We start from the raw sequence: 16916 nt of genomic DNA, 5'->3' as shown, positions 1-16916 counted from the left end.
AACTTAGAGTCTAACAGGAAGAAACAGATATGTAAACACATAGATGTGATAAAGTGTATGTTATGACAGAAGGATCTATAGCAGGGTCTCTCCACTTCAGCACCGTTGACATTTAGGACCAGATAATTCTTTACTGTAGGCGGCTTTCCTATGTATTGTAAGATCTTTAGCAGCATCCCTGGCCTCTACCAACTACTAGATGCCGGTAGCACCTCCCCAACAGCTGCAGTGACCAAAAGTGTCTCCAGACATTGCCAGGTGTCCCATGGGGGCAAAACTGCTCTGGGCTGAGAACCACAGATCTTCATGTTACCACGAGGACACAGAGGAGGGTAATTCTACCTGGGTGGAGTCAGAGGACACCCAGTTTGAGCCATATTAAGAGGTAGCCAGGTGATCCTCAGATGGGCTTCAAGAACTAGGCCTTCCATCAGATCAAACACCTACACGAAATTTCTAATCAAGGCTTTTTGATAAGCTTTCAATATTTTTGTTACCGTGGATGAGAAACGTGTTCACACACTTTTGTTTTAAATTTACTTATTTAGTCATTGATTTTCCAGCTTTATCGCAGTAAAAATTGTACATATTTAAGGTGTGTATATATATACTGTGAAATGATTAAAAACTTTAAAAAACCATTTTTACAACAATTTACACCAGTGGAACAAAGAATTGAATATCTTTTCTTTCATCAACAAATGTAATTTTGGTATTGCCTTTGATGGTACAAGTGGATTTCGAATCCAGTCAAACTTTTTCCTAACGAGTATTTCAAAATAACGATGAAACTTCAGGTACAGAAGCGGCTGTAGGCGCCGGAAGCACGCCGCGCAGGAACCCGGCTCCCTCCCCCGCCCTCCCTGGGCCTCGCCTTCGGCTGCGCAGCCTCCGTGCGCACCCAGACGGGAACTTCCCCCAGGATTCGAAGGGGCGGTCCCGGAGGCAGAAGTAGATGCCTGGCAGCGCCTAGCTTTCCGCAGCAAATTCAGTGAGTATCAAATGGCTCGCTGGAGGCCCGTGGGCATGCCAGCTGACCCCACTTGGTTGCCTTCTGAAAAGTGTGGGTGGAGGTTACTTTTGACTGGAGGGTCCCCAGCACCTCCTTTTCCCCGAACCCTCAAGCTACCCTTATGGGCTGAGAAAAATCACTCCGCACGTGTAATCTATTCATGGTACAGGAAGCAGGAGGAGCTCCGATTCTCAACGTTAGAGGGCATCAAAATCACCTGGAGGGCTTATTAAAACATATTGCTGGGCTCCTTCTACCCGCTGCCTCCCAGGTTCTGCTTGAGCAAGTCTGGCATGGGGTCTGATAATTGGTAGTCGAGAATCACTCTCATAGAGGTTAAACAGAGTGTTTTCTAAATCCTCCATTTAAAGCAGCTCCTTCTCGCTGCCTCTCAGCCTGGTTTATTTTCCTGGAGAGCAGTTATCATTACTTGACATTATATATATTTATCTGCTTTTTGTTTGTCCTTAGTAAGGTCCAGGAGAACAGAAACTGTGTTCTGCTCTTGTAGTTCCATATTCTAGAACAGTGCCTGGCACATAGTGGGAACTAAAAGATATTTGTTGCTTGAAAGAACATGTGTTTTGGAAGGCATCAGACAAAGCTGAAGCCATGAGAGTGAAAAAGCTCGCTCAGGAAGAGGGGAAAGAGTAAAAAGGAGAAGGGCCAAGGACAGACCTTGGTGTGCATGGACATTTAATGGAATAACAGAAATAGGAAATAAGAGCAGAAAGGTAGGTGCCAAGCTCAGTGCAGCAGCATCCGAGATACCCCACAGAGGAGAGATTTTCAGAAAGGGAGGGGACGCCAAGAGTAAACAGCAGAAATCATCTAAGATGAAAAGACTGAAAAGTCTTTAAGATTTGTCAGATTTGTCGTTGATGATTTTGGTAAAACTAACTTAAGATGTTCAGGGTAGTAGGCTGATTGCTTTGGATTGAGTAGGGAATGGTGGATGAAAAAGTGGGAAAAAAATGAGTGTGGACAGTTTATTCAAGGATTTGGCCATGAAGGAATGGCTGAAAGAAAGTATTTCTCTGTCTCTCTCCCTTTCTCTTTCTGTGTGTCTCTGGGAGTCGGAGCAAAGTCACTTTCTAGTGGTGAGGCAGGAGTGTGTAAAAAGTTTAATAAGGGACCTCCCTGGTGGCACAGTGGTTAAGAATCCGCCTGCCAATGCAGGAGACACGGGTACGAGCCCTGGTCCAGGAAGATCCCACAGGCTGCGGAGCAACTAAGCCTGTGTGCCACAACTACTGAGCCTGCGTGCCTAGAGCCCGTGCTCCGCAACAAGAGAAGCCACTGCAATGAGAAGCCCGCGCACTGCAATGTAGAGGAGCCCCCACTGGCCACAACTATAGAAAAGCCGGCATGCAGCAATGAAGACCCAACCCAGCCAAAAATAAATAAATTTTTAAAAATAGTTTAATAGGGATGGCAAAGGCTTAGAGTAATTGCTGTGGGAAATTGAATTGAACGGTGACATCAAATGGCCCCAAATTGGGCATAATGTTAAAAAACTGTGGGAGGTAGAAATGCTGTATAAGTTCTATCAGGAGCTTCTAACTCACCTACTCCTTCGCTGTGTTTTCAACAGATGCTCTCATACTTGTCATGAGGCATATATTAAAGCTTCAGAAGCTTAAAACACACACACAACACAGAAACTCGTTACTGGCTGTTTTCTAAGGCAGGAATGCTGGTAGCAGCAGCTGCGGTGGAAATATACTCCCAGATACAAGCAGGGATGGGAGGAGACCAGATGGAGACAGTTAATTACCAGAAGAAAAGTGGGCTCTGGTCATCATAATAGGCTGCAGGATGGCAAACACATTGGCCTGACTCACAGAGCTCTCTGATTGTGGTAATTAATTGTAGGATCCCAGGGAATGAACTCAACAAAGGACTCACTAAGTCTTCTTGATTTGTGTAACTACAAAAGCAAGCAAACCAACAAAACACAATTCTCGGTCTTTGTGAACAGAGGCCTCTCATGAGTGAGCGACATGACTTGTCAGTCCTATTCCAAGAACTAAATCAGATCCCAGACCCAGAGCATCTTGAGTGTAGCCTAAATATTCTTAAAGAAGGATGCTGCTGAAACACTGTACCTAAGAACTGCAAACCTTTTCTCCAGCCTTTCCCCGAAGGTCTTGCAGTCCCTTATGGATAACTGTTCTGGAGAAAAGGAGGAACCAAACTTTTCAGTAACTGTCACTAATTTCAAACAAACACAAACGTCACTGTTTGCTGTCAGCATTCTGAGCTTATAGGGGTTAGGTGATAAATGAATTAAATTCTGGTCCAAGTTCACCTTTGGGCAGGGCTAGTGGGACTGTGAATTCATCCTGTGGTTTGTATGCTACTTGCCAAGTGAATAGCTGGAATAGGTAACCTTAGCAACGGACAGAATTCCTACATGGGCACATTCACTCATTGAGTAAGGGCTATTCTGGAAGAAAATGCCAAGTGGAGTGCCAAAATAGTAGATCAAAAGCATTACCACATACCTGGAGAATTCCAGAGGTGAGTGTCACCATCAAAGGCGTGAAAGATGCTAGGGTGATGGTTCCCACCTCATTCCCATTCACTTCCCAGTTTAGCCATCACAGAAGTCTGACAAGGTCTCAGGGAATGATAGTGCATTATTGTAAACCCAAGCAAGTGATGATTCCAGTTGTAGCTACTCTTCCACATGGGGTGTCCTTATTGAAGAAACTCAGCCCCTGACACTCAGCAGTTATTGATCTTCGATTTAGCTCCAGAATATCTTTGTAAAAAATCTTTTTTTTAAGAAAATTACTCACCAATAACTTTCTATATTCAATCAAAAGTTTTGTTTTTATTGCCTATCACTCTTATATCCTTGTTCATTTCTATCAGTTTCTTCACTTTAAAGTGGGGATCATAACTGTACCTTTCTCAGAGTAATCGGGAAGAAAATTTGATAATCTATGCAAAGAGCACGTAGTAAGTGCTCCATAGGTGTTACCTATTATCTTAGATAACTGGGGATGAGAATCTGGGATGTCGTTTTTCAATTCATTGTTCATTTTGCTGGAGTCATTCTCCAGTTGTTTAGCGAGATGATAAACTTTCAGAATTTTTGCGTGTCTGAAATGTCTTTTCCTCCACTTAAATGCTGATTTGGCTGGTAAAGAATTCCAGTTTCAGCTTTGAAGATATTGTGCCACTGAGAAATCCAATGGCAGTCTAATTTCCATTGCTTTATAGGTAACCTATTTCTATATAAAAGCTCTTCTTTTTCAACTAGGTTTTGTCTAGGATGGGATCTTAGTTTCATTAGTTATCCTAAGGACTCAGAGGGCCCATTTAATCTGAAAATTTGTGTTTTTCTTTAAATCTGAGACATTTTCTTCTTTTTAAACGTCCAACCCTCACCACTATTCTGTTGTTTCTGTAACATCTGTCATTCAGATGTTGCAACGTCTGGCTGGATCCATTTTTCATGTCTCATCATTTTCCTTTTTGTTAATTTGTGCTATTTAGCCCTGTCCGTTCTGCTATAAACCAGCCCATAAATCTTTTCTGTCTTTCAGAGATTACAAAATATTCCTGGTTCATTGATGGAACATTTTGTTCCTTAGAGGTTTTGTTTTGTTTTGTTTTGTTTGTTTTTTTTGAATGTCATGGGATTTTAGATGGAAGATAAAGTAGCTGTGTGTGCTCTGATTTCCTTCTTGATTCGAATTCTTTGATTATCTTTTGGTTTGTCTTGTTCCTTTTATTAGATTGTATATTTTAAGGTAAAAGTCTTCATACTATGCCTCTCTAGTCTACACCTCTTATATACTGTTTTCTGGTTTTCTAGCACCTTATAAATCTGGCTCTTTCCACCTATCCAATAAATACTCCCCCAGGTTGTTTGCTCAAATACATCCTCTTCTTTAGTTTCCCAGCAATTTCATCTCCAGGGACACCGGGAATGTTCTCCAGTCATTCAAGAAGCCCTCCTCTCCTCACCCATTCCTCTCTTCCGGGAGCCTAAGTTGCATCTATCTAGCTCAGCAGTGATTCTCCACCAAGCACCAGCATTGCCTAAAATTTCCCCCAATAGATCTAGACCTGCTGAATCAGAATTTCTGCTGATCAGACCTGAGCATCATTTTTCTTCCTTAAATAAGCTCCACGGATGAATGAGAGGCACACCGAGGCTAAGAACCTCACATTTTCCTTCTCGGGCTGCCCGTCTGTAGGGCGGGACTGACCCTCCCTGACCCTGGCCGGGAGGTCGTTGGAGGGGTTCTTGGCGCGCTGCCGCACCGCGTGTCTTCCAAGCACGTCTTAAGAGGCAGGCGCCGGCCATCCCAGAAGGCCATCTACGCTGCCTGGGAGCCCGGCCAAGCGTCCCCAGGACTGGGGCGGAACCCAAGCTAGACTCCGAAGCAGCCAGGACCTGCCCGACAGTCCCACCTGCCGCGCGCCCTCGGGGCCGGAACGCGGCGCCTTGGGAGCATCAAACTTGGCCCTCCGGCACCGGTGCGCAGGCGCGCAAACCGCTTCGCAGCTCCTCTTCCGTGGCCGCCAGTTAGGGGAACGCCTTTGACTTCGCGAGGCCCACAACGGCAGCGCCGGCGCCAGCTCCAGGGTGAGGGGCGCTTCGCCTGCTTCCCTCCGGCCTGCCTCTTTTACCCTGGGTCGTGGGCAGCCCCCGGGGCAGGCGGAAGGACAAGTCCCCATTTTGCCGGCGTCCTTGAGAGACGTTGGGGGCGGGGGCGGGGACCCCCACCTCCCTCGCCCGAGCGAAGTAGGGAGTGGGTGGACAACGGTGAGGTCGTTGACTTGGAAGGGGGCGCGGGGATCCTCCGCATAGGTTTGGGGTGGAGAAAGTATGCCGGCGCGAGCGTCTTTACGCGGAGCCCTGTCTTCGCGCTGGGAAAGGGGTGTTGCGTTTGCTTCCTTCCCAGCCCTGGTTCCCAAAGAGTGGACGAAAGATTTATCTGATACGAAGTTTGCAGTGTAGAGTGAGACCCCGAGCAATCCGAGTTGACGCTTCACCGAAAACCGAGCCGGGAACTCGGACTTCTCACACACTAGGCCGTGGCAGGGATTTCTTGGCGGTGCACACAGGTTGGGATAAAGACTGAATTGTATGGGGGCTTTGCTAAACAAAGTTTCAGAGCACCCTCGTGGTACTGTTTCTGCCTCATCACCTGTAGAAGTCGCATCTCAGTTGTTTGTATATTCCACTATTGGCCATTTTAGACTTCTTATTTATTTTTCCATCTTGGGTTTGCCTGCTTTTCCTCACGAGCAGTGTTTCTGTCTTAAGTTTTGTAGGGTGCAATGTCTGAACAAGAGCGTATACAGGAATGCCTGAGGAAGGAAATAAGGTCACTTCTCATTTCCACCAAAAATGGTTTGACCCCACAGCAGTTGGAAAAGGAGTACCTTTTGATGGTTGGCAACCACTTACCACTCCGAATCCTTGGGTATCGGTCCACCATGGAGCTGGTGTTGGATATGCCTGATGTTGTCAGTGTCTGCCCCTGTGGGGACGGGACTGTAATACTGAAAGGTAGGTTTAAGATTTGAAGGTCTATGAACTTTGCAGTATAATCACTTAGTAAAGAATTGTTCTGGCTCTGCAATTATCCTGCATCCCCGGCAGGGGATTTTACTTTTGTGAGGGACAAGAGGGATCATAGGCACCTTAGAGGTTGTGGACCAGAGTTAGAGCTTTAGCACAACCAAGAAACCTTCCCCAGAATACTGTGCATTCACAAAAACTACATTGTGCATGTGATTTAATATTATTGCACCTTAAGTCAGGAGACACTTAACAATGGGACTTCAAATTATGAAATCACATTTAAAATTTCATGAAGCACAGAAACACAATTGTAGGGAAGTTTGTTGTTCATCTCCAGGGTTTCAGATTTTTCAGGAGTTAATTAGCAGCAGTGATAATAAATTGGGTTTCACTGTTTTCCATTCTGTAGTAGAGAAGCTAGCAAGCTGTTGTCTAAAATGCAAGAAAAGGAGCAACCAAGGGTTTGTGTTTATCATGTCACCGATATACACAGCTCCTTGGAGAGTTAAAAACTATATACCACAGATGCAAAGAATGAAGAAGGAAGTAAGTTTTCACCTAAATATGATTTCTTTTTTCACACCTCCTTAGCCATTCCAGATGAATCCACCAAAGGAATAGCAAGTTTAGTTGCAAAACAGAGGGTCCGCCATAAGGTTCGAAACTCCGTGCAGAAGGGAAGGGCCAGTGTTTGCTTTAGGCCCAGCTCTCAACGGCGAGTACCTTACCGAGGAAGAGTGCCCCCTATTCTTCCAGCTGTCGTGAAGAATGAGTTGAAAGACCTCTTGACATTATCTCCTGTTCTCCTTTCTGATTTTGAAAATGCATTTGCCAAGCGATTTGGACGATCATTCCAGTATGTGCAGTATGGCTTCTTCTCTATGTTTGAAGTGCTGAATGCCGCTGCAGATGTCATTTCTGTAGAACAGACCAGAGCAGGTTCTTTGTTGATGCTGAAGAAGAGCCTATCCGAGAAAAAGCAGAGAGGATGGCCAGCAGGTAAGCATATTAGCACTGGTAACTATTGCAGATCAGCAGACTTTGGAGCAGTTGTAGTACATATGTACGTATGTATGTAATGGCTAAGCTCCAACAATTTGTTGAAGTTGCATCCTGGCTCTACCACTTACTAGCTGTGTGATCTCAGGTGAGTTACTTAAAATGTCTAAGCCTTAGTTCCCTCATCTCTAGAATAGGAATAATAACCTCTTGGAGTCAGGCTGAGGGTTAAATGAGATGGGGGTCTGTAAAGTGCCTGGCATTTAGTAAGCTCATAGTAAGTGGTAGCTATTATTATTGAAAACACAAGATCAGCTCTCTCTACAGTGCTGTAAATGAACATTAGTTATATGTGTTCAGGTAAAGAAGATATAACATGGAAAATGAAAATTTTTAAAAATAATACTGGTTTGTAGCATTTGCCATCTGATCTTTGCTAACACTGATCTTTGATATCCTAGCAGGCATTGTAGTAATTGATGTAGTGTAATGATAACCACCTTATTTGTATAGCAATTTACCTTGGATTCTCATACCATAGACACGTTGGGTGAGTAACCCAATCTTATCCTTATAGATAAGGAAGCCAAAGCTCAAGAAAGTTAAATGACTTTCTGAAAATTTCATGACTTGAAAAGTGGTACAGCTAGAGTTAGATACTGAACTCTTATTACTGCTCATTCAGTGCTTTTCCTACCCAATCACTGTCTCTCTTAAAGGTTCAGAAAACTGATGTGATCATTTGTATAGTGTCCCTCTAGACCCTTCACAATATAGAATCTATACACTGTCTATTTGGGGAATTCTATGCCCGTTTCAATGATTTTTCTTTTCAAAATTTGTGTTTAGATTAATATAGGTGAACCATGAGAATATCATGAATTTACAAACCAATACTTAAATTGTGGTGGGAAGTGTAATTTGACAAGAATATGCTAGGGGGTTTACAGGCTCTGGTCAGGGAAGGCTATAGGGGCCACTGAGTGTTTTGAGTCTAAACCTCAACTGTATCAGTATTTGTTTTAAAAATTAAAAAAAAAATTTTTTGGCCCTGCTGCACGACTTGTGGGATCTCAGTTCTCTGACCCCCAGGGGTTGAACCGAGGCCACGGACGTGAAAGCCCGGAATCCTAATCACTAGACCACCTGGGAACTCCCTGTATCAGTATTCTTGTGCTGCTCAAACTTTGGGAGAGTAACTCATGCTATTAAACTTACATGAGATTGAGTTGTATAAAGCAGTTTGCCAACTTATTGACTTGTGAGGGGTGGATATTCCTTCCCAGTGATTGAATTGTTCATTTTTCCCGTACATGGTACCTTATTCCTCATCAGGATATCTTGGAAGTAATTGTTTGTGTGTGTGAGCTTGATTTTAGGGTAAAGAAAGAGCTAGGCCATGGTGGGGTCCCGTGATCTGTCTTCATGTTGTATAACAGAATACACCTCTCCTGTAGTATTCCCCTCCCTACAAATCTTGAAGAAAAAAAATCTGTAGTCTAGAAGAATATCCTTTATTCTGTAGCTTTTCATTCCCCACCCCTCCCCCCATACCACTAGATGGTTATCTAGTTTGAAAAGCATAATTCAAGCAGATTCCTTATTTGAAGACTTTTTGGTCTCCTAAACAGGATCCAGGTTTTTAGGTTTATACCTATTGAATCCTGCCTCTTTGTAATTATATTCAGGTGTCCTTAAGTGGAGTTTTAGATAGCCCCAACCTTTCAGCAACACACTTGGTTTTCTTCTGTAGGTGACTAATCATTCCCTTGTATGTAAATTTTACTGGCTTAATATAAAAATATAAGCTTACTTAATTTTTAGTTCTAAGTTGAGGGCCTGGCCTCTATATATAAACACTAGAAAACTAGAAATTGTTAGTGATAATTTTTCTCTCCTCTTCTTTTATTTGCAAAAGGTAAAAGTTTTAGCCAGCCTTTTAGAAGCAAGCAACAAGGGTCATATCCCACAGGCTCCCCAGTAGCAATGGCACGCTTTTCACAACCCACTTCAAACAGGGAACCACCGAAGCAAATACTGGACGTGGAGAATACTTCTAGGTCAAATGTGGTAGAGACTTCAAGGCTGAATCACACTGAAAAATTAAACCAGGTGAGATATCCGACTTTGGAGTTATAAGTACACCAAAAATGTGTTTAAATTCAGTGGCTATTACTTAGCTCTCTTGCAAAAGCTGACCTTTTAAAATTCAAGTCATTCACTTATTTCACATTTCACTTAAGCATTTTCTATGGTTCTGTGGATTAGTAAGAAGTGAGAGGCAGCAGTGAGAAAAGAGTACAATTTTATCAGCTCCATGGTTTCAACTATTTTCTGCAGATGACTCCCAAATTTGTATCTCTAGTTCCAGCTTCTCACCAAAGTTATAGAAGCATATTTGCAATGTAACTCATGAATATCTTCACCTGAATGGCTGGCCCTGAGCACTGCAATCCTGGTATTTTTCTGTGACTATAATGCTGAAGGACTTTGAGTAAAACCTACTAGAATAAAGCCAACAAAAGCCTGATTAAGTTAGCAAGATAGCAACCTAAGTAGAGCTCAAAATAAGCACATAGAAATTAAAGACATAAAAGCGCTTCATTTCTGTAACTTAAAAAAATTAGCTTTAGTAAAAAAAAAAAAAAAAATTAGCTTTAGTAACATAATTTACATATAGTAAAATTTGCCCGTTGAGAATGTGCAGTTTGAGTTTTAACATATGTATCTAGTTGTATAATCACTATCAAAATCAAGAAACAGCATTTCCATCATCTCCCCAAAGTTCTTTCATGCCACTTTGTAGTTGATCTCTTTCCCCAGCTACAGTTACAGACAACCACTGCTTTCTATAAGTATAATTTTGACTTTCCAAGAGTTTCATATAAGTGGGATTAAATAATGCTTAGCTTTTTGTGTCTAGCTTCTTTAACAGGATGCTTTTGAGATTCATCCAGTATGTATCAGTGGTTTGTTCCTTTTTCTTGTTGAGTATCATTCCACTGTACTGATATACCTCAATTTGTTATCCATTCACCATTAGATAATATTTGGGTTGTTTCCTATTTGGGGTATTATGAATAAAGCTGCTATGAACATTTGCATACACTTTGTATGAACATTGACTTCATTTCTCTTGGGTCAATACCTAGGAGTAGGATTGTTGGGTCAGACAGTAAGTTTAACTTTTTTTTTTAAGTTTAACTTTTTAAGAAATTGCCAAACTGTTTCCAAAGTGGCTATACAATTTTACTTTCTCATGAGCTATGTATAAGAGTTCTACTTGCATCTTTGTTAACATTTGATGTTATCAATTTAAAAAACAGCCATTTGAGTGCGTGTATAGTAGTATCTCATTATGACTTTAACTGAAGTTTCTCTAATGATGAATAATATTGGGTATCCTTTCGTAAGTATATTTGCCATTTGTATATCTTCTTTGAAGTGTCTAATAATATCTTTTGCTCATTATTAAAATTCGAGTTTTCTTTGTATTGAGTTGGAAGAGTTATTTATGTATGCTGGTTACAAGTCCTTTATTGAGACAAGTTTTGCAAATATTTTCTTCCTGTCTGTGCTTACCTCATCATTTCCTGAATCCTGTCTTCTGTGGGGAAGCCTTTAATTTTGACGAAATCTAATTTATTTTTTTCTTTTGGTTCTTGCCTACCTTATAGATTTTTGGTTAATCCAGAGTCACAAAAATATTTTCCTATGTTTTCTTCTAGAAGTTTTTTAATTTTAGTTCTTAAGTCTATTTCAAGTTAATTTTTATGTAAGGTACCAGGTATGGATCAAGGTTTTCTGCATATGGATAGCCAATTATTCCAGCACTATTTTAAAAATTTTTATTATTTTTAAGTTTTATTTTATTTATTTATTTTTTGGCCATGGGGTATGGCACATGAGAGCTTAGTTCCCCAACCAGGGATCCAGCATGCACCTCCTGCATTGGAAGCTTAGAGTCTTCACCACTGGACTGCCAGGGAAGTCCCCAGCACTTTTTTTTTTTTTTTTTGCGGTACACGGGCCTCTCACTGTTGTGGCCTTTCCCATTGCGGAGCACAGGCTCTGGATGCGCAGGCTCAGCGGCCATGGCTCACGGGCCCAGCCGCTCCGCGGCATGTGGGATCTTCCTGGACCGGGGCACGAACCCGTGTCCCCTGCATCGACAGGCGGACTCTCAACCACTGCGCCACCAGGGAAGCCCCCCAGCACTATTTTTTTTTTTTTTTTTTTTTTTTTTTTTTTTTTTTTTTTTTTTTTTTTTTTATTTATTTATTTTGCGGTACGCGGGCCTCTCACTGCTGTGGCCTCTCCCGTTGCGGAGCACAGGCTCCGGACGCGCAGGCCCAGCGGCCATGGCTCACGGGCTTAGTTGCTCCGCGGCATGTGGGATCTTCCCGGACCGGGGCACGAACCCGTGTCCCCTGCATCGGCAGGCGGATTCTCAACCACTGCGCCACCAGGGAAGCCCCTCCCCAGCACTATTTTTGAGGAACACTCTTTCCTCACTGGACTACCTTATTACTTTTGCACTTCTGTAAAATCTGTTGACCTCATGTATGTGTAGGTCTCTTTCAGGACTCTCTGTCTCTCTCTCTATTCTGGTCCATTGATCTACATTGATCTGTCTTTTTGCAAGTATCACACTGTCTTGATGACTGTAGTTTTATAATATGTTGAAATTATATGGTTAGGTCCTATAGCTTTGTTCTTTTAAAAATTGCTTTGACTACTCTAGGTTCTTTGAATTTCCATATAAACTTAATTTGATATAAATCAGCTTGTCAATTTCTACCAAAAATAATTATGCTCTCTGCGATTTTGATGAGAATTGCATTGGATCTATAGATAAGTTTGGGTGGAATTGACATCTTGACAATATTGAATCTGCTGATTCCTGAGCACAGTATAGCTCTTCATTTATTTAGGTCTGTAAATTCTCTCAGCACTGTTTTACAGTTTTCATTACACAAGGCTTGCATATATTTTGTTAAACTTACAGCTACATTTTTCATATTTTTGATACTATTATAAAGGGTATTGTCAATTAATTTTTTAATTAATTATTGCTAGTATGTAGAAAATCAGTTTTTTTGTATATTGACCTTGTATCCTGTGACCTTGAATCAAGGTACTCGATAAACTCAACTCTAGTTTATACTGGGAGTAAAGACAGTTTTACTTTCATTTCAATCTATATGACTTTTTTTTCTTACCTTATGACAAAGGCTAGTTTCTCTAATTTAATAATGAATAGAAGTGGTGAGAGTAAAAATTCTTGCCTGGTTCCTAACTATAGGGGAAAAGCATTCATTCTTTCATCATTAACTATTATGTTAACTGTAACATTTTTATAAATGCCCTATATTAGATTGAGGAAATAGTCTTCTATTCCTAGATTCTGAGAATTTTTTCCATGAATGTATATTGAATTTTTCTCCATCCATTGAGATGATTATAGGATGTGATACTATGATTTATAATAAGAAATATATATTTGGTCTTCATCCTTTCCTGGCATGGAGCTCCTAAAAGCTATGGAAATTCCTAAGTAGAGAGAGCAATAAAGGTATCTTTTGTTATTTTAATGAGGTAACCTTTGGAAAGCACCTAAGGATGGGTTGCTTTTGGAGCCAGCCATGTAATTAGAGGGTTGGAGATTAAGTTCAGTCATAGCCAATGATTAATCAGTCATGCTGATGTAACGACACCTCCATAAAAGCCCCAAAAGACTGGGTTTAGAGAGCTACCAGGTTGGTGAACACCTAGAGATTTGGGGAGAATGGCCTGCCAGGAGAAGGCATGGAAGTTCTTTGCCCCATCCCATATACCTTGCCCTATGTATCTCTTCCATTTGACTTTTCCTGAGTTATATCTTTTTTTAAAAAAAAATTTTTCATTCATTAAAAAAATCGAGATATAATTGACATATAACATTATATTAGTTTCAGTATAACAGGATTACAACAGAATTAGATATATGTATGTATTGTGAAATGATCACCACAGTAAGTGTAGTTAATATCCATCACCACACATAGTTACAAATTGTTTTTCTTGTCATGAGAACTTTTTAGATTTACTCTCTTAGCAACTTTTAATTATAGAATACATATTATTATTAACATAGAATATATATTATTATTAATATACAATTAATATGTATATAAATAATAATTGCCATGCTGTACATTATATCCCCAGGACTGATTATAACTGGATGTTTGTACTTTTTGACCACCTTTAGCCATTTTGCCCACCCCCAGCAGGCTGCCTCTGGCAACCACCCATCTGTTCTCTGTTTCTAAGAGTTTGGGTTTTTGTTGTAGTTATTTTTGTTTAACAGATTTTGCATGTAAGGGAGATCATACAGTATTTGTCTGTCTGACTATTTTACTTAGCATAATGCCCTCAAGGTTCATCCTTTGTTATTACAAATTGTGGGATTTCCTTCTGGTTTTATGGCTGATACATATTCCACAACTTCTTTATCCATTTATCCTTTGATGGACAATTAGGTTGTTTCCATGTCTTGGCTATTGTAAATAATGCTGCAGTCAACATGGGAATGCAGATATCTTTTTGAGTTAGTGTTTTTGTTTCCTTTCTATAAATACCCAGTGGTGGAGTTGCTGGATGATATGGTGTTTCTATGTGCTGTTCCCCATAGTAGCTGCACCGATTTATATTCCCCCCAACGGTGCACAAGGGTTCCCTTTTCTCCACACCTTCGCCACCATTTGTTATTTCTAGTCTTTTTGATAATAGTCATTCTAACAGGTGTTAGGTGATATTTCATTGTGGTTTGGTTTGCACTTCCCTGATGATTACTGATATCAAGCCACTTTTCATTTACCTATTGGCCATCTGTATGTTTTTGGGAAAATGTTCAGATCCTCTGCTCATATATATATTTTAAATTAATTAATTAATTAATTAATTTTTGGCTGTGTTGGGTCTTGTTTCTGTGCGAGGGCTTCCTCTAGTTGCGGCGAGCTGGGGCCACTCTTCATCGCGATGCACGGGCCTCTCACTGTTGCGGCCTCTCTTGTTGAGGAGCACAGGCTCCAGACACGCAGGCTCAGTAGTTGTGGGCCACGGGCCCAGTTGCTTCGCAGCTTGTGGGATCTTCCCAGACCAGGACTCAAGCCGATGTCCCCTGCATTGGCAGGCAGATTCTCAACCACTGCGCCACCAGGGAAGCTCTCTGCTCATTTTTTTTTTTTTTTCGCAGTACGTGGGCCTCTCACTGTTGTGGCCTCTCCCATTGCAGAGCACAGGCTCTGGATGCGCAGGCTCAGCGGCCATGGCTCACGGGCCTAGCCACTCTGCGGCATGTGGGGTCTTCCCGGACTGGGACACGAACCCATATCCCCTGGATTGGCAGGTGGACTCTCAACCACTGCACCACCAGGGAAGCCCGCTCATTTTTTAATTGAATTATTTAGTTTTTTTTGACGTTGAGTTGTGAGAGTTCTTTATATATTTTGGATATTAACCCCTTATCAAATATAAAATTTGCAAATATTTTCTCCCATTCATTTTATCGAGGTCTTCTTTTCTGTGCCGTAGATTTTTAGTTTGATGTAGTCCTACTTGTTTATTTTTGCTTTTGCTGCCTTTACTTTCAGTGTCAAATTCAAAATATCATTTCCAAGACGAGGTCAAGGAGCTCACCATCTAAGTTTTCTTCTAGGATTTTTATGTTTTCTGGTCTTACATTCAGGTTTTTAATCCATTTTGAGTTACTTTTTGTGTATGGTGTAGAGTTATATCCTTTTATGATAAACCCGTAATTAAAATTTTTCTCTGAGTTGTTTGAGCCATTATAGCAAATTAAATTGAACCCAAGGAGAGGGTTGTGGAAACCTGATTTGTAGCCACTGGATCAGAAACTCAGGTAACAACCTGGACTTGCAATTGTCATCTGAAGTCAGAGGATGGGGTGGGGGTTCAGTCTTGTAGAACTTGGCCCTTAACCTTGGAATCTGAATGCAATCTCCAATGTCAGAATTGAGTTGAATTGTAGGACACCCAGCTTGTGTTGAAGAATTGCTTGGATATGGGGAAACACCCTCACACACATTGTAATTGGAGTCAGAATTCTATAGAGCTTTTTCTTTTTTAATCTCTTTATATGCTAAATTACATTTTTGTTTTTTAGTGTTAAAGCAACCTTATGTTGCTGAATGAATCCAGCATGTTGATCATCATGTATTAGCCTTTTTATATATTGCTGGATGTGCTTTGCTGTTTTCTTGTTAAGCACATTAGTGTTAATGTTCATAAGGTATATTGTTCTGTAGTTTTCTTATAATGTTTTATCTGGTTTTGGAATCATGGTAATACAGGCCTTTTGAACTGAGGTGAGACGTTTTCCTTCTTTTTTTGGCAAGAGTTTGTATTAGGTTTCCCTAAATATTTCACTGAATTCATCAGTGAAGCAGTCTGGGCCTGGGAATTTTTGGGGTAATGATTTTAAATTACAGACTCAGTCTCTTTAACAAATAAAGAGCTATTAAGATTATCCATTTCTTTTTTTAAAAAAATGAATTTATTTATTTATTGATTTATTTTTGGCTGCGTTCTGTCTTCCTTGCTGCTCACGGGCTTTCTCTAGTTGCAGCAAGTGGGGGATACTCTTCATTGTGGTGCGCGGGGTTCTCATTGCAGTGGCTTCTCTTTGTTGCGGAGCATGGGCTGTAGGTGTGTGCAGTATTCAGTAGTTGTGGCATGCAGGCTCAGTAGTTGTGGCACATGGACTTAGTTGCTCCGTGGCATGTGGGATATTCCTGGACCAGGGCTCGAACCCATGTCCCCTGTATTGGCAGGCGGATTCTCAACCACTGTGCCACCAGGGAAGTCCCAGATTATCCATTTCTTTTTGAATGAGCTTTGATACTTTGTCTTTCAAGAAGATGTCCATTTCATCTCAGTTGTCAAATTGGTTGAAATAAATTTGTTTATAATATTCACTCATTGTCTTTTTAAGATCTGTAGGATCTGTGGTGAAGCTCCTTCTTTCATTCCTAATATTGATAATTTCTCTTTTTTTCATGATCATCTGGCTAAAGTTTTATCCAGTGATTTTTTCAAAGAACCAGCTTTTGGTTTTATTGATTTTTTCCCCCCCGTTTTCTATTTCATTTATTTCTGTACTTATCTTTATTATTTCCTTCTTTCTGTTTATTTTGGGTTAATATTTACCTTAAGAGCAAGAAAAGAAAATTTGGTCATTGATTTTGGTCCTTCTTTTCTAATATAAACATTTAAGGCTATGGATTTTCTCTAAGTACTACTTTAGCTGTATCTCACAAATTTTGATGTGATGTATTTTCATTTAGTTCA

At 40.9% G+C, this 16916-nt stretch overlaps 1 protein-coding gene across 2 annotated transcripts in view; it reads left to right on the top strand.

The window, feature by feature from the left end:
* The first annotated feature begins 5382 nt into the window (after positions 1 to 5382).
* Positions 5383 to 16916, top strand: part of TDRD5 (tudor domain containing 5) — a 105677-nt gene continuing 94143 nt past the window's right edge. The window contains exons 1-4 of one of the 2 annotated variants that reach the window (XM_067030872.1): positions 5383 to 5618; positions 6303 to 6548; positions 7155 to 7562; positions 9481 to 9674. In XM_067030872.1, coding sequence (XP_066886973.1) covers positions 6317 to 6548; positions 7155 to 7562; positions 9481 to 9674 — 834 coding nt within the window. In that variant the 5' untranslated portion in view covers positions 5383 to 5618; positions 6303 to 6316. The remainder of the gene's footprint in view (positions 5619 to 6302; positions 6549 to 7154; positions 7563 to 9480; positions 9675 to 16916) is intronic. The other variant, XM_067030865.1, reaches the window with a different exon arrangement.

The sequence above is a fragment of the Kogia breviceps genome, chromosome 1 (assembly GCF_026419965.1).
Source record: "Kogia breviceps isolate mKogBre1 chromosome 1, mKogBre1 haplotype 1, whole genome shotgun sequence".
NCBI lineage: Eukaryota > Metazoa > Chordata > Mammalia > Artiodactyla > Physeteridae > Kogia > Kogia breviceps.
The sequence above is the reverse complement of the archived record's forward strand: the minus strand, read 5'-3'. Positions and strand labels throughout refer to the sequence as shown.